Genomic DNA, 22294 nt, shown 5'->3' on the forward strand with positions numbered 1-22294 from the left:
CTAACTTGTATGACTCTTTTCTGTTTCTTTTGCCTCAATACACCAGACCTTTCAGGTCAGATGTTAGAGAAACAGTGTGTGCAGATATCCTCACCTGTCTTCATCCTAGAGAGCCATTCAGGCTTGAGCACTACATGTAAGGGGACCTGTAGGTGTTGGGAGGGAGCTTGTCAGACTGAGGACGAGGTCTAGAGTCTCCTGACAGAATTTTAATTTCTCCTCTTTATTCTCTGGATGTGGGCAATTATGTTAATTTCCTTTTTCTGTGTTTGTTGTTGGTTGGTTGGTTAGTTGGTTTGTTGGTTTTTCACAAAGGGTTTCTCTGTGTAGCCCTGGCTATCCTGGAACTCACTCTGTAGACCATGGTGGCTGACCCCAAACTCAGAAATCCACCTGCCTCTGCCTCCTGAGTGTTGAGATTAAAGGTGCCCACCACCACTCCTGGCTTGCAACATTGTTTTATTTATCTTGATTTCTTATTTCACCTTCATTTGTGAAGGGTTTTTGCTGAATATAATTCATAATTGCTAAGTACTTAATGTATTTTAAAGATGTTTGAGTGTAGTATCTGTGATGCTGTCTTAGTCAGGGTTTCTATTCCTGCACAAACATCATGACCAAGAAGCAAGTTGGGGAGGAAAGGGTTTATTTGGCTTACACTTCCATACTGCTGTTCATCACCAAGGAAGTCAGGACTGGAACTCAAGCAGGTCAGAAAGCAGGAGCCGATGCAGAGGCCATGGAGGGATGTTCTTTACTGGCTTCCCTCACCTGGCTTGCTCAGCCTGCTCTCTTATAGAACCCAAGACTACCAGCCCAGGGATGGTCCCACCCACAAGGGGCCCTTCCCCCTTGATCACTGAGAAAATGCCTTAGAGTTGGATCTCATGGAGGCATTTCCTCAACTGAAGCTCCTTTCTCTGTGATAACCCCAGCTGTGTCAAGTTGACACAAAACTAGCCAGTACAATTGACCCCTTGTCAACTTGACACACAAACACATCACTAGTAAGCCTCAACCCTTACAATCTTATTCATCCCCAAGATCTAAATAACTTTAAAAGTCCCACAGTCTTTACATATTCTTAAAATTTCAATCTCTTTAAAATATCCATCTCTTTTAAAATCCAAAGTCTTTTTACAATTAAAAGTCTCTTAACTGTGGGCTCCACTAAAACAGTTTCTTCCTTCAAGAGGGAAAATATCAGGGCACAGCCACAATCAAAAGCAAAAGTCAATCTCCAACCGTCCAATGTCTGGGATCCAACTCACGATCTTCTGGGCTCCTCCAAGGGCTTGGGTCACTTCTCCAGCCATGCCCTTTGTAGCACACGTGTCATCCTCTAGGCTCCAGATGCCTGTACTCCACTGCTGCTACTGCTCTTGGTGGTCATCTCATGGTACTGGCATCTCCAAAACACTGCATGACCCCTTCAGTCCTGGGCCGTCAATTGCAAATGAGGCTGGACTTTCACCAATGGCCTTCCATGGCCTCTCACAATGCCAAGCCTCAGCTGCTCTGCTCAACTCCTTCATGCCTTCAAAACCAGTACCACCTGGGTGACCCTTACACATTACCAAGTCCAGCCACAGCACAAGGTACAACTTTGGCTATCTCTGGAACACAGCCACTGTGCTCTCATAAAACACTTCCCAGAAGATGTCACCTCAATGATGCTGGTGTCTTCTTAATCACCGCTAATTTCTTAGCTCCAGCTAACCAGCATCAATAGTCCCAGTAATGCAAAGTTTTTGCTTTAGTAGTTCTGGTATCTTGTTAATCACAGCTGATTCTTCAGCCCCAGCTAACCAGAACTACAGAATCTTCACAATCAAAACAGCAATGTCCCTGAAAAGAGTCTTTTTCCTCTGAAATTTCACAAGCCAGGCCTCCATCTTCTGCACTGTTCTCAACATTATCTTCCAACCTCCTACAAAACATCTGACAGAGCTCTTAACAACGAATAGATCTTCAAGCCCAAAGTTCCAAAGTCCTTCCACAGTTCTCCCCAAAACATGGTCAGGTTGTCACAGGAATACCCCACTCCCAGTACCAATTTGTCTTAGTCAGGGTTTCTATTCCTGCACAAACATCATGACCAAGAAGCAAGTTGGGGAGGAAAGGGTTTATTTGGCTTACACTTCCATACTGCTGTTCATCACCAAGGAAGTCAGGACTGGAACTCAAGCAGGTCAGAAAGCAGGAGCCGATGCAGAGGCCATGGAGGGATGTTCTTTACTGGCTTGCCTCACCTCACCTGGCTTGCTCAGCCTGCTCTCTTATAGAACCCAAGACTACCAGCCCAGGGATGGTCCCACCCACAAGGGGCCCTTCCCCCTTGATCACTAATTGAGAAAATGCCTTAGAGTTGGATCTCATGGAGGCATTTCCTCAACTGAAGCTCCTTTCTCTGTGATAACCCCAGCTGTGTCAAGTTGACACAAAACTAGCCAGTACAGATGGGAAGCATTAGAAAATTCAGGTCAAGGGTATATCCCAATGATGGAGCACAGGGTGCTGGGTTCAGTCCCCAGATGGCTGGTCTCAAGCTCTTGGCCCTCTGCCTAGCACTGGAATTATGGGTATGCACCAGGATACCTGGCTTTGTCTTTTTCAGATGTCAAAGACTGTTCCATTATTCTATAAGTTACTGATTTATTAATAAATCCATTTCTGTCTACAAGCATTGTGGTTGTGTAGGCCTCCATTACATTAGAACATTCAGAGAATGCTGTGCTATGTGCTCTTTAAATGTGCTTCTGGGTAACTCCCTCTTGTCCACACAGGGAGATGTTCTTTACTACCATGGAAAGCCACCTTCTGCGATGCAAAGTCCTGGAGATCATATTCCTGCACAGCTGTGAGACACCCACCCGTCTCCCCTTGTCTCTGGCCCAGACCCTCTATTTTCTGAACAACTCCACGTCCCTGCTCAAGTGTCAAGTATGTTCCTTCCTGCTTCAGAACACTCCTGATCCTGCTGTTTGGGCATCATGAGGGAGATTGGGAAACTATACTTAAATGGGACTCATTGATCTTCCCGCTGCTTTTACTGTCTCTGCAGTCAGATAAAACGCAGTGGCAGACATGGGATGAGCTGGTTGAACATCTGCAGTTCCTGCTGTCCAGTTATCAACACGTGCTGAGAGGTAAGGAGCACTTGCTCACAACAATGGCCATTGCAGAGAACTCTCACTTGCCCTGTAAGTAATCCCAGCACCCAGGAAGCTGAGGCAGGAGGGTGAAGAGGTGACGCTTACATAGTAATGGTTAGTGTGTCTCAAAAAATTATATGAACTGGAAAGATGGCTTAGTAATTAAGAACACTTCCTGCTCCTATAGAGAACCCAGGTTCCAGGCCCAGTACCCACATTGTAACAAGCATTAATAACTCCAGTTCCAGGGGACCCAATGCCCTTTTCTGTCCTCCATGGGCACAGAATATAATGTGGTGATAACAATGAGCGCAAGCTGAAGCACCCATACATCAAATAAAAATAGGTATTTTTAAAAATAATAACAAAATAAAACTTTTATTTAAAGCGTTGTTCCTTGATTACATCTACAGGGAGCATAGCTGGAATCACTGTGATAATGTAACTTTCCTATCTTGTCACAGATGATGATAATACAGTAGTCCTCCTGGTTATTAGATTTATAGATAAACATAACCCCTAGCATGAGAGCCCTGGCTTCTCATGACACCTTTGTTAGATCAGTTGTTCATGGACTACAATATTATAACAGCTCTCAGTAAAGTACAGAATAGAGCATAGGACCCACATTTAAGAGGGATCTTAAAATGCCTGAGGATGCAGCTTTGAATCCTTCAGTCTGTGGGTTCAGTCCCAGTACTGCCTGAAAGGAGAGGGAAGGGGAGACCTTAAAACTTATGAAAATGTTCTTCAAAGTTGCTGGGAGAGCCAGCCTAGGTAGCCGGCAGGAGGCACGCGGTCGACCAGGATTCAAGGATCATGCCAAATGACACAGATTTGCTCGAGTGAGAACTATTTTATTAGGTAAGGATTACTGAGAGCTGACGAATGAATCCTTAGGAAGGCTGGGGCTGCAGCTTGGTTGGCTGACTGCTCTTCAAGCCCCAGTGACACCCTGGGTTCAGTTGCAGCACAGCAGAACCAGTACTCGGGTGGAGGCAGGAGAACCAGACTCCAGGTCACCCTGGGCTACTCAAGCAAGTTTAAGACCAGCCTGGTAAATATGACACCTTATCACTAAAAATTACTACGCACATAGGTTTCTTTAGTTGTTTTGTTTTTCTTTTTTCAGATTGGACTTTGTATTTCAAGATAGTTTGGAACTTCCTAAGTAGTCCAGACTGACCTGAACTGAGATTGTCCTGCCTCGAGTTCCCAGGTGCTAGGTTTCCAGGCATACACTATCAAGATTGACATAAAATAGGAACCTCACAGAGGAGAAATGGGGCATTTCCCCTAACATGGTGGACTGAGGACACAGCCTCACATGCCAGAGCCTATGACCTTGCTCCAATCTCAAGGAAATCCACAAATCCAGACAGACAGCTGGGTTTCTCTATTGTTGATAAAACTTCATGACCAATACCAACTTGGAGAGGAAAAGGTCTATTCTGTTTATACTTCCTATCACAGTCCACCATTTGTCATCCAGGAGAACTGGAAAGCAGGCTCGCGCACGTTCTCTCTCTCTCTCTCTCTCTCTCTCTCTCTCTCTCTCCCTCTCTCTCTCTCTCTCTCCCCCCTCTCTCCCCCCCCCCCTCTCTCTCTCTCTCTCTCTCTCTCTCTCTCTCTCTCTCTCTCCCCTCTCTCCCCCTCCCCCCTCACACACAGCTGATACACCAGGATACTCAGGAATATCACCTGTATCTATCACTAAAGGAAATGCCCTACAGACTTAACCTATAAACCAGCCTTAGGCATTTTCTCAACTGAGAGTCCCTCCTCCCAAATGACTCTAGCTAGTGTCAAGTTGACATTAAACTTGCCAGACCATTTTTACATGAATGACCCGTACTTTTAAAAAAAATTCTGTTCCTGATTAAGGAGAAGCTAAAGTATTTGAATACTAAATGTAACTCTTGATCCTAGACAGGATTCTAAATTAGAAAAGGCTGGTGTAGAAGAGTTGAGGATAATTGATAAAGCATTTGTCTAACACACTGGAAGCCATGGGCCCCAGTCCCAGAACTACAAAAATGAAGGGCACTGTTGGGACAATTGGGAATCTGAAGAGCATATGATATTGTGTTGATACTGTTTATTTTCAATAATTATACCAGGTTACAATAGTAAATATCCTCAATCTTAGGAAATCCATGTTGTAGTATTGGACATGGTATCTATAGATTATAGGAAATTTTACTTGCCCATGATCATTTGGAGGTTGACTTTAACTCAGTGATGTCACACAGAAAGTAAGAGACCTCAGAGACCTGCTCAGGCCTGGAACCAATTGGGCAGGACTCTTTTGTAAATATTAGCACTGAATTAAAGTTTTACCACTACCACCACCACCACTCCCTCCCATGTGTGTGTGGGGGGGGGGGGGCGCCTCAGGCAGCCCCAACACTCATGGCTATGCTTTGGCCTCCTAACTCCTAGATTACAGGATGAGCTACACAGGCTTCTAGGATCACTTCTCTACATTCCCAGAGGTTGGATTGAGGTGCTAGGAAGTGAAGCCACACCTCCTCGTGCTCAACAAGCAGTTTCCCACTTAACTGTGCCCAGTCCTTTCTTGCGCCACCACACCCAGCTTAGTTTTTTTTAATGTATAGTTTCTTGAATTGGAGCGATTGCCTAGCAGTTAAGACCATGTATCCCTCTTCCAGAGAACTGCAGTCAGTTCCAAGAACCTACATCAGGCAGCTCACAACTGCCTACTGCAATTGAATGGTGTCCTTTCAGCTTCTGTGGGCACTCATACATATGGCGTATGCATACACCAGGCTGGGCTTAAAATCAGAGATTCACCTGCCTGTCTCACGAGTGCCAGGATTAAAGACATTTACCTCCATGCCCAGCAGAGTAGTTTTTTCTTGACAATCAGTGAGGCTCCCACAGTAATGCAAGTAAGTCTTGTGTCCTGTAGCCGGGCACCAGGCCTCACCTATAAGACTAGACTTTAGCTTTTAAATGCCAAGGAGTAACAATAAAAATAAAACAAACAGATTGTTTGATTCCTTCCCGCTTGCAGAGCACCTACGGAGCTCAGTGATTGATCGGAAAGACTTAATCATCAAAAGAATTAAGCCCAAGCCCCAACAAGGAGATGACATCACGGTGCTGGATGTGGAGAAGCAGATCGAGGCCTTCCGCAGCCGCCTGGTCCACATATTGGGAGAACCTTTAGTCCCCCAGCTCCAAGACAAAGTGCATTTGTTGAAGCTGCTGCTCTTCTATGCTGCGGACTTGAACCCCGACACAGAGCCTGCTTCAGAGCACTGAGGCAGCCAGACTTCTAAGCACTGCGCACCAAGAATACCTCCTGACTACCGCCAGCTACTTAGAAGCCCTGAAGTATGAACAGTAGTTAGGAACATCATAGGACCAAACCTATCTTATTTATCAGTAGGTTGTAATAACTTTGTAACTCTTCAGTATATATTTTTTTTATAATCTTTATCCTAGCCTATTCAAATTTGGCTTAAATATACAAGGTGTATATATTTTTTATTAAATTATTTATCTATGCTTTTGAAACAGGCAGTGATATGCACTATATGTCCAACATTTCCATGCAAGATGTGAAAGAACCCTTCTGCACAATCCATCAGTGTTACACTGGTCAAGATACTGACGGCCCGCTCGGCCCAGCTCTGAAAAAAACATTAGTTTTTCCTGAATAGACCATGTTCTATACTAGACTTTTTATATTGCCCATAAATATGACTCTGTGGCCAGTTTATTAAGTCTAACAAAGCAGGCAAAGAAACAAGAGCCTGTCAAACCTGTGGTGTTAATAAGATAGAATAAGATGTTTACAGTGCTTGGGCTCCACTATGGGGCAGGCAGAATGGACAAGACAGACCTGGGCTTGAGAAAGTAGTAAAGATTTTTATTTGTCAATACAAGATAACACAAATAAATTAATTTTTACAACAATCTTAGACTCCAGGGCTTCTCTCTGAGGTTAGCTCATTATGTAAATAGCCTACTTACTATCTAAAGTGATCGAGCAATCATATGTTGAGTGTTCGAGACCAACAGGCTGTGAACAATGAGGAGACACAAAAGGGCACTTCCTTGCCTCCTTTCCTCGGTAAGATGTGTTACTGAACAAATGAGGCTAACTTGGTGGAAAACGGTCTCAATGTTATCAGAATACAGCCAAGTTCATGTGAACCTGAAGACTATATAATCCAGCCATACCTATCGTCTTCTTTAACAAAACCTTAAGCTGGTGTGGCTGTGCACACCTTCAATCCCAGCATTGGACGGCAGAGGCAGGCACATCATCTCTGGGCATCTACTGATTGAGTTCCAGGATAGCCACAGCTACAAAGTGAGACACTGTCTCAAAACAAAACACACAACTAAAAAAGCCTACTATCCAGGAAGTAGGGGTGACTCCCGCTCAGTGGTAGAGCACTTGCCTAGAATGAGCAAGTCCCTGCCTGGGCTTAATCTTCAGTAATGGAATTAGAGTGGGGAACCATTTGCCAGTATGAAACCAGCATCATACTGAATTAGAAGTTAAATTAATGTCATGTTAAAATTCAGGGGGAAAAAAGGGGGCTGTATAAGACCTAGTGTTTGTCCTGTGACACAGCAGATACGGCCCAAGAGAACAAAGTGGTGTGCTGGACTAACCAAGAGAAAGAACTTGAGCTGGGCTGTGGTGGTGATCCCCATTAGCTCCAGCACTCGGGAGGCAGGGAGGTGGATCTCTGTAAGTTCAAGGTCAGCCTGGTCTTCAGAGCTAATTCTAGGTCAGCCAGGGCTACACGTAGAATCCCTGTCTTGAAAGAAAAAGAAAAAGAGAGGGTGGGTGGAAGAACAATCTGTGGTTCAGCTTAGAAAGCCAGGGTCCTGCAAGCTGTGCCCAGCTCTCAGAGAAGTCCAGGCTAATGCATGTCAGGTGGCCTCCACTGTGCAAACTGGTTGGTGGGCACCTCTACCATGATTTGTCAGTGCTCATAGTGTTCAAGGGGAAAGAATCAAGAGGCCTTAGTACTGGAAGCACTCCAGCATAATTTACCTAGGAAAGCAAGGATCAGAGTCCTTCTCTAGGATAAATGATTTAAAAAAAAAAATAGTGAGGTCCTCAACACTACACCACTGACATTTTCCACCAACCTGAAAGCAATGCAAAGTGTTTTTTCTCACTCACCCAAGGACAATCTACACACTCACTCAGGCCTCAGTTAGCCACATCACTCCTAAGTCAGAGCCCAGGGAAGTTGCAGACCCTGGACAGAGCATTCTAGAAGCCAGTGGGTGTGAGCACATTCAGGTCACGGGGTTTGAGATTATGGGTTCGAAGTGGTTGCTTCTTTCCTTCTACCATTGGGACATCCATCTTTGGTGGTTTGAAAGTTGCTGGATCTTCACCTACTCGTGTGGCCTGGGCACGCATCACCTCCATAGGAGAGGGTCTTGGGGCACCTTTGTAAGCCTGAATAGCAAAACCTGCCAAGGAAAACAACAGATTATAGCCCCAGCCCACACAGTAGCCTGATGCCTTGATGGTCTTTCTGAAGCTACCTTACCAGAATCAGATTTCTGCAGGGGTCGTGGTCCAAAGAGGCTCCATTTGTCTGCTGAGTTCCTATCATTTCCACTCCCAGGATCCATGGTGTGAGGATTCGGAGCAGGTAAGGCTGTGGAGGAGCCAGATGGGAACCAGCCTCTGGAACAGAGAAGTAAATGCATAATTCCTGTATGCCATCTTCCCCTGTCACTACAAGTGTCTTACCCCAAAGCAACAAGAACCCAGAGGCAGGAGCCCAGCAGCATCTCAGCACTGGCTTCCCCAGAGACACCAGCTCACAGGCTCCAGGGAGACTGACCTGGACTTCTGCTTAGGGGACGCGTGAGGGGTGCTGCTCGGGGTGGACTGGGCTGATGCAGGGTGCTTCTCTTCTTTTGCTGTCTCTCCACTCTGCAGCTTTAGTTTCTGTCCCAATGGGTGAGATCAGATACACAGCAGATCAGCCTGGGCATGAGCCCTATGGTGCCCATCCTAACCTGAGGCAGCAGTGCTTCTGTTTCTTCCATACGACATGGATTTTGTGTTTGTAAGGCGCTGTACTCTACAGCATCCCAAGCATTCCTGTGCTCCAAGCTGTACACTAGAGCTCAGGTTTCTAACAAAGCCAAATCATGGAAGAGCCACCAGGCCGCTGACCCCTTAGGCCTGGCCTTCAATTCTGCTCCTGTCTTTCAGTACAGTCTCTGCCCTTCTCAGACTTTGAAAGCCAAGTCAGGCTTGCTATCCTCTTTAGTGAAATACTCTGAGAAACCTACCCCATTCTCCCTCCTTTCTCCCATAAGCAACCACCTCCACAGCATTATCAAAAGACTGCTGACAGATTGGTGGCTCAGCAGGGAGAGTCAGAGCTGTTTCTTAGGTCTAAGTTGTAGCTCCACAGTAGTATGTTCTCCATGAGGGACATGCCTCTGCTGGACCTAAGCTGACTTTCAACACAGCAATTTGTGTAAGTTAACAATCTGAATGGAAAAAACAGAGTACCAGCCTTCAGAAGCATCTGTCTTGTCAAAGTTCAAATGGTATCAGCTCAACATGATTTCTCCCAGGAGTGGCTTTTAAACCTAACCTGCAGACTCATCTGGAATACTCACTGCACAATGCAAACCATCCATGGTGTCCTATATCTCCCCCCACCCCCACATACACACACTGTACACCAACACCTGTTTCTGATGGTCTTCCAATGCTCAAAGGAACTTGTAATGGCTACTTGGATTTTATTTTCTTTCTTGTGTTAAAGATTTGTCTTTACTTTTTTATGTGCACAAGTGATCTGCCTGTATGTATGTACGTGTATGTACTGTGAGGGGAAGGTATGTATACGATGATCAACCTCCTGTCACTATTCAATAGCCACCCACCTTATTGGTAGCTTTCTCTTTTGTTTGGGTGTTTTGACACAAGGTCTGGCTGTCCTGGAACTCACGACATAAACAAGGCTGGCCTCAAACACACAGAGAGCTGGCTGCCTCTACCTCCAATGCTAGAAGTAAAGGTGTGCATCTCCATGTCTGAGACCACTGTGGATCTTTGTCTCGGGGGTTGTTTTGTCTTGTTTTGCTTTATTGAGATCATCTCTCACTCCAATCTGGAGCTGATTAGACCAGGTTTGGTGGGCCAGCAAGCTCCAGGAATCCACCTGTCTTTCAGGTCTGATTATTTCCTTTTCCCCAGTGTACAGTTACCCTTGTAAAAGGCCGTAGGTCCCTCTGGGGAAGAACTGGAGAAAGGGTAACAGCAAAACCTTTGGGTGTCTTATCAAGATCCTTCCTCAGCGGAACCTGGCCACCCCTTCATTCAAGGGGTTCCGGATCTGCAAACTGTCTCAAGTCTGGAAATTGATTCACTGGCCGAGATTGCTGTTTACCATGATCTAATGTAGCCTTTCTTTCATTTTTTTGAGAATTTTTCTGCTTATACAGATCAAACAAATATGCAGTAGGCTTCCTATGTATTTCATTCCTGGAAACACCATGATTGATTAGCCAGTGCCAAAGGTCCAAGCGAGTCATGCCATTATAAATTTCACCTCTCCTGTGCTGCCCATAGCAGTGAGGTGGCCAGCACTACCTTATCTGGTTTCTAGGGACTGGTCCTCATGCTTCTGTACCTGACTGGCTCGCCTTGCCAATAGCTTCTTTCTTTCTTCCTTTCTTTCTTGCTCTTGCGCTCTCGCGTGCTCTCTCTCCTCTCTTTCCTTCCTTTTAAGATTTATTTATTTTATTTATATGAGTACACTGTAGCTGTCTTCAGACACACCTGAAACCAGAAGAGGGCATCCCATTCATTACAGATGGCTGTGAGCCACCATGTGGTTGCTAGGAATTGAACTCAGGACCTCTGGAAGAGCAGTCAGTGCTCTTAACCACTGAGCCATCTCTCCAGCCCCCAATATCTTCTTTCTTTACACAACAGACTATAGTATCTACTCCAAGGATCAATATCAAGACTTGTGAATGTGTAAGTCACACAGCATCATTTAATAGAAAGTGGCCTCTCTAAAAGAATCATGTGAACAAGCCAAGCAGTGGTGGTGCTCGCCTTTAACCCCAGCACTCAGGAGGCAGAGGCAGGTGGATTTCTGAGTTCAAGGCCAGCCTGATCTACAGAGTGAGTCCCAGGACAGCCAGGACTACACAGAGAAACCCTGTCTCAAAAAACCAAAAAAAAAAAAAAAAAAAAAAAAAGAAAAGAAAAGAAAAGAAATACTTGGAGACAAAACACCATGCATAGAAAATAAATCCATAAGACAAGAAACAGTGGGTGAGAGGCTGGAGCTGTAGTTTGATGATAGAACACTCCTCAGTAGGCATGAGGCCCTGGGTTCAATTATCTGGTAGCACAAAAGAACATTTTAACCATCATTAAATAAACTCTCACCAAAATACTGTAACCCCACTCCAAGACAGGTTCCCTCAATGTCCTGGCTGGCCTGGAACTCACTAAGCTGACCAGGCTGACCTTGAATCCACAGAGATCCTCACCTGCATCTGCTTCTGCCTCCCAAAAACTGGGATTAAAGATGAGCACTATCACACCCAGCTCCTGAACAGAAGGTTTAAAAAGTTAAGAATTCTCTGGGATGGCGGTACACACCTGTAATCCCAGAATTTGAAAGGAGGATCACAGTTCAAAGCTGGCCTGGATTTTGATTTTGTTGTTTTTTGAAACAGGTTCTCACTATGTAGCCCTGGCTAGCCTGGAACCCTCATGCTCACATGTACACTGTATTAAAGGAATATGCCACCAAACCAGCCTGAGTTTATATACAAAGACCAGACCCTATCTCTAAATAATGGCGACTGAGTTATTCAGCTGAGTTATAAACCATGGGAACCGTGGGAGTCTCCTCTCCCTCCGTCACGGCCAACCACCCTGGCATACATAGAAAAGAGTTCAGTTCAGAGTTCTCATACATGTCATATATAAGTAAAGCGTGGCCTCACTCTCCAGACCAGCAAGCAAGATATCTGCAGCTAAGGCGTCCAGGCCTTCAGCCAGGAGTGCCATCTTAGCAGGACAGTCCCGGTCTGCCTGCCATTCTCTTCTTGTCACTCTCCAGGACAGCTAAGCTGGAAAAAGTAAAGCACAACTGCAGATCAAGTCATGATGGCCCTGCTTGCTTACATGGAGTGCTTCTGCCACTCGAAGGTACTTGGTCTCCTCCGTGGTAAGGCCCTTATGGGGTGTGTAGCCAGCATCTCTCAGTCCTGCCTGTTGTTCAAAACGCTGGATGCTCTCCTGGGTCTGCTCTGAAAAGAGAGGACAGGTCATGCTCAACCCTCACCAGTGGCAAACCAGCCAAAACCAGCTAGGACAGAACAGGTGTCTTGTTCTCCCCAGAGGCAAGAGGCCACACTGAGCACTGGAGACTCAGGAGTACCCCAGACGCAAAGGTTCCCTCAGAAGCCAGCCTTCTCTCACAGCACCCCAAAAAGCCGACTGTCCTGAAGGGAGCTGGATGCCTTAGCTCCTCACACTCAGCCTCTTGACACTTGACATTCAGCAACAGCCCCTGACATATGGACACAGTAAGACTTCCCAAAGCACTCAGCTGCTGAATCAGCACCTACACAGAAACTCTGCCAAAGGGAAGCATTCCTGCCAGCTGGCACCAAGGTACCAGCCAGAGTCGCAGCACAACAACCTGCCTTGGCCCAGCCCAGGCCTAAATAAAGACTCTTAAGTTTCTTACATATGGTCTACCTGTTACTGTCCCTGGCCCAGTTAACCATGTCCTTTCAGCCTGACTTATTATGTCACAAGTCGATCACACTACAGAATAAACAAGAGATTTTTTTTTCTTTTTAAAAAGATTTATTTATTTTATGGATGTGAGTACACTCTGTAGCTGTACAGATGGCCGTGAGCCTTCGTGTGGTTGTTGGGAATTGAATCTAGGACCTCTGCTCGCTCTGGCCCAAAGATTTATTTATTATTATAAATAAGTACACTGTAGTTGTCTTCAGACCCACCAGAAGAAGGTGCCAGACCTCATTACGGGTGGTTGTGAGCCACCATGTGGTTGCTGGGATTTGAACTCAGGACCTTCGGAAGAGCAGTCAGTGCTCTTCTGCACTGAGCCATTTCATCAGCCCAATTTAAGCTACAAACTTTGCACACTACACATGAGCATGGCAGCTATGGACTGTCCCATGTCCACACCAGGTGGACTTCGGATTTAGACTTCCCACTTCCTTTTTGATGTGCACCACACTCCTGCCAGGAGAACAGCCGCGCTGTATGACAGTCAAGCTACAAAATCAAGTCACAGCTGCTGCTGCAAATGGGTCAGTTACAGAAAACCAAAGTGGGTCTGGACTTTGACTGTTCAAGTAAACTTTCCACAACTGACAAGACAAACTGATGCCCTCCTGGAGAAAAGTAAAGAACTCTGACAGAAGAGCCAGCCAAGGAGAAGCTCTGTGCACCTCAGTGCTGGTGTGGGTGTTACTGCAGAGCCATGGGCTGAATAATTAACTTCCCACACTTGCCAGAATGGCCCTTGAGAAGGAAACAGCTTAGGTAACTTGTGAAAGAAGTCTAAAATGAAGAGCTGCAGACATGGCTCAGTGGTTAGAAGCACTTGCTCCTCTTTCAGAGGACTCCGACTCAGATCCTGTTGCCAACACTGGATGGCTCACAACTATATCTCTTCTGCCCTTTCAGGCTTACATGCGCGTGCAAACACACACACATACACCTCTGCCTCCCCACTCCCAAACACTCTCAAGCACACAGACTATATACATAAATACAAATTTTTTTAAAATGATAAACTTAAAAAGGAAAAACTGGCTGCCATATCAAGCCTCACTAGGACTATCAATGGCACACTCTAAAGAAGCTGAAGCTCCACACCTGGACTTCCTGGTGGACCAACAGGCCTTGGTCAGCACTATCAAAAACTCATTTGTAAAAATATATATACATTATCTATAAATGCTATGTAAAGAAATTTAAAGTAGCTGGGTCAGTGGTACAAGACTATAATCCCAGCACTTAAGAACACTAAGGCAAGCCAGGCGTGAGAAACTCTGTCTCAGAAAAAAACAAACAAACAAAAAAGAACACTAAGGCACTACTGGAGAGATGGCTCAGAGGTTAAAAGCACTGGCTGCTCTTCCAGAGATCCTGAGTTCAATTCTCAGCAACCACATGGTGGCTCACAACCATCTGTAATGGAATCTGATGCCCTCTTCTGGCCTGCAAGTGTATATTCGAAGACAGAGCACTCCTACATTAAAAAAGAAGAAGAATTAAAAAAAAAAACAACAACAACAACAAAAAAAAAACCACTAAGACAGGGACTATTTTGAGTTAAGTCAAAAGGGGCACACAGCAAAACCCTCTCTCAAAACCAAACCAAACAAATATGCATGTAATAGTGGAAGGCCCTGTTCTCTACAACACACCCAGAGCAGCAGGTCCAAGCTCCTGCTAATGAACTATTCAACCTCACCAACAACCTGCCAGCCAGATCCCTACTTCAGAAAAGTGGGAACAGTGCTACCATTGAGTAACTTGGCCAAGACCACATTGGTCACAACAGGAAAATGAGACTGTATCAAACAACAATTGGCTTAGGAATACACCTAGGCCAATCAGATACTTAGGAATACACCTAAGCCAATGAGATACTTAACACCTAAGTCAATGAGATCCTTCATAGTCAACAATTTATCTTCCTTCTTGCTGTATCTGATGCCATGAAAGCGACATGCCTGAGAATCACCTGCAGCTGAGGCCCAACTTCTCCCTCACTCCCTTCACTCTGCCAACACTGAAGGGCGCTTACTTGTGATCAGGGAACTCATGATGACATGGGTAGCTTTAGCCTTCACCACAGGGGCCTTGTCTGAACTGTCAGTGGCTGGTGATGGAGTCACAGCAAGGGAAGAGACACTGGCCGCGCCCTCCTCTGTCTGTTCAAGAGAGGGAAGGAAGCACGTGAGCAGGGCAGGGGAGCCACACAGCTAAACTTACGTCTGTGGAGAACGTTACGAGAGTGTGCAACCTGTTAAGAGAAGAACTGCTTGAAGGGGACAGTTCTACTCGCCAAAGTGACAAGCAGACTGGACTTAAGGGAAGAACCTGGAACCACATGAGGAAAGGCAGTTTTTGGAGTCCTGAGGCCTAACTTTCAACTTCTGTCTGCCCATAATACTACAGATTAAACACTGTTTGATGGCACACGCGTAATCCCAGTGCTAGAGACACTGAGGCAGGAGAATTGGTGTGAGTTCAAGTCTAGCTTGGGCTACATAGTGAGTTCAAGACAAGATTGGAATACCTACCAAAACCTTGTCTCCAAAATGAGGAAACATTATTGAGGGATGGAGAGAAGAAAGGACAAACAGGGCAGAAACAACATGGAACAGACACCTCCTACAAGCAAGCCTTATTTAGCTGAGCAGAACTTCCTCAGACTTCGCCCCTGAGTGCTAGCCAAACACACTTCAGGCTGCTTGGTCGGTCTGGGCTGTGGGGAGGTGAGACACACAGACACTAAGAGTGAATACAGAGTGTGGTAATGCCCATCTGCAGTGCCAGCACTCTGGAGACTGAAGACTACCATGAATTTGAGGTCAACCTGGGCTACATAGTAAGACCCTAGGTCAAAAAAGAAAAAAAAAATCTGTTTCTAGCCCAGCTTATGTGAAGCCTTGGATATCCAGCACACAGAAAATAATAGTAATAGAATTTTTAAACAAACTCCCAAGTGTGATGGTTAGTGTTAACTTGACAGAATGTAAAAGCACTTAGGAGAAAGGTCTCTGGGCACCCAGTAAGAGTTATCTAGATTAGGTTAGCCTTTGTGAGTGTCTGTGGGGGTTACCTTGCTCTGTTCACTGATGTGGGAAGATTCATCTTTATTACAGGAGGCCCTGTTCCCAGCCCAGGCCCAGGCTGAGGGCTGAACCCAGGACCTTGCAAATGCCCAGCACGCACCCACCACTGAGCATACCCGCTGTCCTTTTTCTCATCTATTTTGAGACAAGATCTCACTACATAGCCTGGACTTGCCTTGAATTCGCTCTGTAGCCTAAGCAGGCAATTCTCCTGTACTAGCCTTGGAAACAGCTGGCAGGTTTTTTCATGTTTGTTTTTATATAGGTTTTTATCATAACTGTTTAGGGGTCTTGTTTCTTTAGGCAGGGGCCTTTGAATAAAACTCAGGCTGGCCTCAGACTCAAGACCTTCCTTATGCTGGCTGCCAGTCCCTGTAGTCTACCCTCTGTCTTAAACACAACATTTTCTCTTCAACAGCTGTCGGAGTTGGATTACAGCAGACAACTAACACAAGGAGTTCTTCTCCACACAGCAGTGCAGACAGACCACAGGAAGAAGTCCCTGTTCTGAGAATGTAACAGGAAAACAGAAAGGAAAGCTCAGACAGCACCCAGCTCAGCTACCGCCCACGCCAACCCAGCCTCTAAGTCTCCTACTTTACTCCCTCAACATCCACTCAGACAGAGGCACTGTGCCCTGGTACGACTCTGAGGGATCTACCCCAGTTTGCTTACACAGACCCTCACTGCACGCTTCCTCTCAGGCCCACAGAGGCTGCAGGGAAATGGCTTTACCTCAGCTCCCCGCTGACTCGGGCACCAGGCTGACCTTCTTTGGGTGACGGGCATCAGGGTGACCCATGCCCGAGCAACAACACAGCAGGCACTAGAGAGAGACCTGCGCTGATGCCAATCACAAAACGAACCACTTAAAGGGTTTTTGAACTCTATGCCAGACCTTCATTTTAATGCTGCAATACAATATAGGCCGAGAATCACTACTCAAAAACCTAAACTCTCAAGTGCCCCAAAATCTGAAACTTTTGCACACTGCCATGACACAAGAGACAGTAAAATTTCCCGGTGTAAAATTTCATTTAGTGCATAAAAATCTGACTACATAAGGGAAAAGGTATGCATACAACATAAATTAATTTCATATTTAGACTTGGTCCTTTCCCCCACTACCTCATTGTGTCTATGCAAATATTCTAATAATACTATAGCTGGATAACAGAGAAGCTATAAAGAGACAAGCAGGACTCATCAGAACTCAGGTATGCAGGTTCTGGAGTTTGGCTTCTTAGTTGGGGAAGCAGAGTCTAGAAGAATCTCTTGTAGATAACACTACTATTCAAGTTTTGGATTGGAAAAAGGGACAGAAGATGTACAAAGGGAACAACTGCTGCCTGGTTTTGTAGGGACTGAGAACCACGGAAGCTTCTGGAACAGGAAGAAAAATGGGGTGAGTTTGCCAGAAGCCGTGAGCAGGGTGAGGTACCTTGTCAAGATGCTGATACTTGCGCTCTGGAATCACTGGCTTCCAGGGGATGCTGCCCATGTCCGATGGAGGAGGAGTCATGGGCGCAGGGTCCTCTAGGGCATCATCATAGCTGAATGCCCGACGGCACATCCCGATGGGCAGGGACATCTTGCCTAGAGGCCCGCTGGGAGCAAGAGCTAAGAACAGAGATACCTGTCAATATGGGATGTCAACTGAACAGACTTTAAGTTCATCTGTAGATAAGAAAGCTGTGACACTTAGGGGACAGCTAATCCATTTAAGGGAGTAATAACAGCCCTGCTATCAGTGCTCATTGCCTTCTTTGTCTACTACACTGGCTCAGCAACACAATCCTGTTAGACAAGGTCTTGCTACGTAGTCCTGGCTGGCTAGTACTCACTATATAGCTTGCACAGCTGGCCTCAAGTTCTGCCAGTCTTCCTGCCTCAGCTCTACCCAAGTGCTAGGACTACAAGCACAGACAACCACTCCAGGGCTTCATCAACTTTTACAGAATAAAGAACCTGAACCTCAAGTTACTGTACTTAGCCTATGCAGAGTCACAACTTCAAAGCACAATTTTCAGTCAAAAATCAAACCTATCTCAAAACTCACATGCTAACTCTCAGTCATACAAGACTGAGGATAGAAAGTGACTAAAGGTATCATTCTATGTTTTCTTCCCTCAGTCTGTAGCCTGTCACTGTCTCATTTGATGAGGAAACTAAACCCTAGTGATGAAAGGAGCTGCCTCAGTTCATAGAGAAAATGGCTAGCTAGCTGAGGCTCGACCTAGTTTATCAAGAGCCCTGCGCCTTCTGTGTCCCCCCTCCAAAGAAAACTACAAGGAACAGTTCCTCGTCTGGGGCCTGGCATGCCCTCTAGTTCCTAGCTTTCTGAAGATTTAAACGTCTCCACCACAGGCATTACTGACAGGCACTCTCATCAACACCGCCAGCTTGAGCCTGCCATTCCTGACCACGACAGCTGACTGCTGGCACGTCCAGCTGTGACAGAGGCGTCATGCTTCAGCTGTGTGTACTCTGAGCTGTGCCAGAGCAGAGAGCAGGCTTCACTTGTCTGGTCACTGATCCAGAACCTGCCTTCAAGGTGATACTTTCCTGTTACATAATCGCACTCGTCAAGGTAGAAACCTGCCTGGCAGCAAGGCTCAAACCCTGCCAAGTTTGACTTAAACAGCAAGGGGACCCAGAGCTACCATGTGACCATCACCAATACTAATAACTAACAAGCCCAAGAAGTTACTAGTTGCCAAGGGCCAGGGAGAGGGCAATGAGGTGTTTCTCCTAATGGGTACAAAGTATTTCTGGGGGCATGAAAATGCTTTGTAAGTAGATTAATTTGATGGATGCATAACCTTATGAACACACCAACCATGAAATCACCCACTCTAGGTGAATTTACAGTATGTACATTGCTATCTCAAGGGAAAAAGACATGCAAACACAAATGACCTGGCACTGAGAGCCCTCCTTCTATCTACTCCTCTCTAAGTAAACTCTTTCCCATTTCCCAGCTCAGGAAACCGTGCTACGGAACCTAAGCACTACCACACGGCTAGCAAATGCGCAGGAGACACTGAGCCAGGGCTCACTCCTTGCTGCCAGCTACAAAGCCTTAAGCTCATGAGCACACACATAGCTCTGCATGGTGACAAGGGCGTTAGAGAGTCCAGTGTAAGTGGAAGACACACGTGATGGTAGAGACAAATGGTATTAGGGTACATGGAGGAAGCTTCCATTAACCTGCCTAACTGGGGAGCGACTTCAAACAGTGTCTAACACCTTGTCCAATGGCTTCATAAAGACAATAGTAATAAAGCCGCTGGCATCTACTTTTTTTTTTTTTTTTTTTGGTTTTTCGAGACAGGGTTTCTCTGTGTAACCCTGGCTGTCCTGGAACTCAGAAATCCACCTGCCTCTGCCTCCTAAGTGCTGGGATAAAGTCGTGCACCACCACTGCCTGCCCAAAAACTTTTTTGAGCCAGGTGCAGTGTACATGCATTTTAATCCCAGAACTCAGGAGGCAGAGGCAGGAGGATCTCTGTGAATTCCAGGACAGCCAAGTCTACAAAGGGAGACTCTGTCTCAAAAAAAAAAAAACAGTAGATGTAGATTTAGCAGCAACTCTGAACTTCACTTATGATTTCGCCTTTAAAGACAGCACTTGGGAGGTAGAGGTGGTAAGATCTCTGTGAATTCAAGGACAGCCTGGTCTAAATACAGAGTTTCAGGACAGCCAGAACCACACGGAGAAACCCTGTCTCTGGAAAAACAAACAAAAAGTGTTTACTCTTCACAAAAGACACTTATGGCAAGAGGCTGTAAGCCAAGGTCAGGGTGTATACCACGGCTGAGAAGGTGATGACCTAATACTAAAGAAGATCAGTACTAAGGATTCTGAGAAAATAAGCTCTCTGGGGGATGTGGGTGGGGGTACAGACTTAACCAATAAGAACTTAAGTTTACCAGGCACTTCTGGTTGTCTTGAAGCCATTGAAAGACAGGGATCCAGGTGTTTTTTTCTATACGTAATTCGGAGCTGAGTCCCTTCCACCTAATAAAAATAACATAGGGCATTTTCTTATGTTGCACAGCAGAGGGTCATTCCAGTGCTCTGACAGACACGCAGAGACTTATGGCTGGTAAGTAAGGTTGACACATACACACGCTAGAACCAATGAGTGACAAACACACCCCCGGAAGGATAAAGTCCACTAGTTTGCCAGTATCCTATGGCTGGCTCCTCTGAACACCCGAGAGGAGAAAGCCAAACCTCAGTTTAGACAGACACCTTACCACAGTGAAATGACGCCGGACTATGCAGACAGACAGATGTTAATGAGGAGCATTGCCCAGCTTCTGCAAATTAGCGAAGCTTCTGAGGAAGGGTCCATCCAGAGGCTCTAAGTAACAATAAACAAGCAAGGTTGGTACAGCGCCCCTAAGTCCACCGAACATCCGACCACTCCCCAGCCGGATTACATAGCAGCCTTTCCCCTTGGCAGAAATGAGCTATGCCAGCATAGAAGACCAACTCGGCATCACTAAAAGTCATCGCATTCTCACACAACCCTTGTCTTGAAAACAAACCCGCGGCGCTGCACAGCAGGCATTATTGGTCCAGATTTTTGTTCAAGTTCACTGCGGTCCTAGGGACATCCGCAAGCCAGACACACGCCCTTTCCCTCTCCCTTAGCGACCCCAAGCCCACGACTCTCTCGCAGGAGGTGCAAAACAAAGCCTCTGAGATGTGTAAAGCCAATCCCGACCTTCCCACGGTCCCACCCCTCAAGGCGAAGCCGGCTGGTTCGCAGCGAGCAGATGCTCCGAGGCTCACTGTGCGGGTCTTTCTGGTGTCCCTCGAGCCCCGCTAGGGTGGAACAGAGCCCCCCTCCAGGCCCCCCAGGCCGCGGCGCCCCGGAACTCAGGCTGCCCCCAGCTCCGCCAGGCCGCGGTCGGTTACCTGCTCGCCCGCCGCCTGCGGCCCGACTTCCCGCACTAAAGAGGCTCCGAGGCTCCAGATGGCCCAAGAGGCTGCTGGGCTGAACAGAGCAGAGCCATCGTGAGAGCGCGACGAACGCTCCCCTACGGAGGACAGTCGCCGGCCGGCAACCGAACCCCCAAACCACCCCGAGACTGTCGCAGGTCGCGCGAGACCTGACTCGAAGATCCGCGGGGCATGCTGGGAGTTGTAGTCCGAGATCTGAGCGTGCCTCCGTACCCACCACCACCGGAACACCTCCCTGTAGGTTGAACTCTAAAAGGGAATTCCACGGGGTTCCCAGAAAGGAGGTCACCTGTTTCCAGCACTTCCTCTGCGCTTTTTACTTGATTACAGAATTGTGGCACTTGGAGGCTGAGGCAGGAGCATTGCCTGAATCAAGGAGTGTGGTGGGGGCTGAGGATGAGAAGGGGGGAAAGAATGAAGATTGATGGCTGGAGATGGTTCAGTTAAAACAGTAATTACTGCACTTGCAGATGACCTGGGTTTGTTCCCAGCACCCAGGTTTGGTATCTCACAACCTCTTGTAGTACAGCTCCCAGGGTCTGCTGCCCTCTTCTGGCTCCCAAGGACACCGCAGTCGGTCTCCCATTCCCACATACTTGAATTTAAAGGGGGGAGACCCATCCCCCACTTTGCCAGACTCTCATTGCTTTATCAGGAAAGCAAGCTCAGGCAGCCTGTTAGCAGGTGGTGGCTTCTTGCAGGAAGCTGCAGATGTGGCACACAATAGACTTTACCTAGATTGGAAGACTCCACCCTAGGTGGGCTAGCCAACTGTGGCAGAAACAAAGTCTGATTCTGCCTGCTCAAGGCTGGGGGGAAGGGCACAGTTCAATGAACCATGAAGCCAGGTAGGCGCCTTCGTGGGTCGTGACCCACAGGTTAAGAACCACTACCATACCTCCCACACACAGAGAGGATCTGATAGTTAATCTTTCTCCCTTTAATTAGCAGTGGAGTCAGGCGGGCTCCACACTAGTACAGGACTAAATACAGGAGCATCCGCCTCCCCGGAAATGGATAATAACTATGAGAAAAGTGGACCTGGAGAGGTAGCCACTCAGAGGTCTCAAAAACACTTCCCTGCTCTGCTCCATGAGAGAAAGCTGAAAACACCCACACTCAACTCTGCTCCAAGTCCAAGGTTCACTGTCCGCTCAGGAAGAATCGGAGGGTGTTAAAAGATGGGAATACATTTGACTTTGCTTGCATTCTGTTAGGACCAAGACTGGGCCAGGAATTCATGTCTTCTGTAAGCTGT

At 46.6% G+C, this 22294-nt stretch overlaps 2 protein-coding genes across 15 annotated transcripts in view; one reads left to right on the forward strand and one right to left on the reverse strand.

Annotated features, from left to right (window-relative positions):
- Simc1 (SUMO-interacting motifs containing 1) overlaps positions 1 to 7100 on the forward strand; it is a 47552-nt gene extending 40452 nt beyond the window's left edge. For all 8 annotated transcript variants that reach the window (XM_011244528.1, XM_011244529.1, NM_176987.4 and 5 more), the window contains 3 exons: positions 2787 to 2943; positions 3065 to 3149; positions 6193 to 7100. In XM_011244528.1, coding sequence (XP_011242830.1) covers positions 2787 to 2943; positions 3065 to 3149; positions 6193 to 6443 — 493 coding nt within the window. In that variant the 3' untranslated portion in view covers positions 6444 to 7100. The remainder of the gene's footprint in view (positions 1 to 2786; positions 2944 to 3064; positions 3150 to 6192) is intronic.
- On the reverse strand, positions 7028 to 21192 carry 4833439L19Rik (RIKEN cDNA 4833439L19 gene). 7 transcript variants are annotated; one of them, NM_133797.4, is made up of 9 exons: positions 20992 to 21192; positions 20325 to 20431; positions 19995 to 20082; positions 17503 to 17681; positions 15008 to 15134; positions 12337 to 12461; positions 9008 to 9114; positions 8708 to 8847; positions 7028 to 8627 (listed from the first exon to the last, which is right to left on the reverse strand). In NM_133797.4, the coding sequence occupies exons 3-9, from the start codon at positions 20020 to 20022 to the stop codon at positions 8422 to 8424; spliced, it is 912 nt and encodes a 303-aa protein (NP_598558.1). In that variant the 5' UTR covers positions 20023 to 20082; positions 20325 to 20431; positions 20992 to 21192; the 3' UTR covers positions 7028 to 8421. The 7 variants fall into 7 exon arrangements, with proteins under 7 accessions (NP_598558.1, NP_001239574.1, NP_001239575.1 ...); NM_001252645.1 differs by lacking the exon at positions 19995 to 20082; XM_006517478.4 differs by lacking the exon at positions 20325 to 20431 and having other exon boundaries at positions 7032 to 8627; positions 20992 to 21186.
- Between the last annotated feature and the right edge of the window lie 1102 nt (positions 21193 to 22294).

This window comes from Mus musculus, chromosome 13, assembly GCF_000001635.26.
Source record: "Mus musculus strain C57BL/6J chromosome 13, GRCm38.p6 C57BL/6J".
NCBI lineage: Eukaryota > Metazoa > Chordata > Mammalia > Rodentia > Muridae > Mus > Mus musculus.

What these genes read in the sequence shown, in the direction of transcription:
- 4833439L19Rik (NM_133797.4), bottom strand. Translation starts at nt 20,022, where the DNA reads ATGGCTTCAAGACAACCAGAAGTGCCTG. An exon ending in AAGACAACCAGAAGTGCCTG is followed by an intron (nt 17,682 to 19,994) that starts GTAAACTTAAGT and finishes CTCTGTTCTTAG; the next exon opens with CTCTTGCTCCCAGCGGGCCT. An exon ending in AGTATCAGCATCTTGACAAG is followed by an intron (nt 15,135 to 17,502) that starts GTACCTCACCCT and finishes TCTCTTGAACAG; the next exon opens with ACAGAGGAGGGCGCGGCCAG.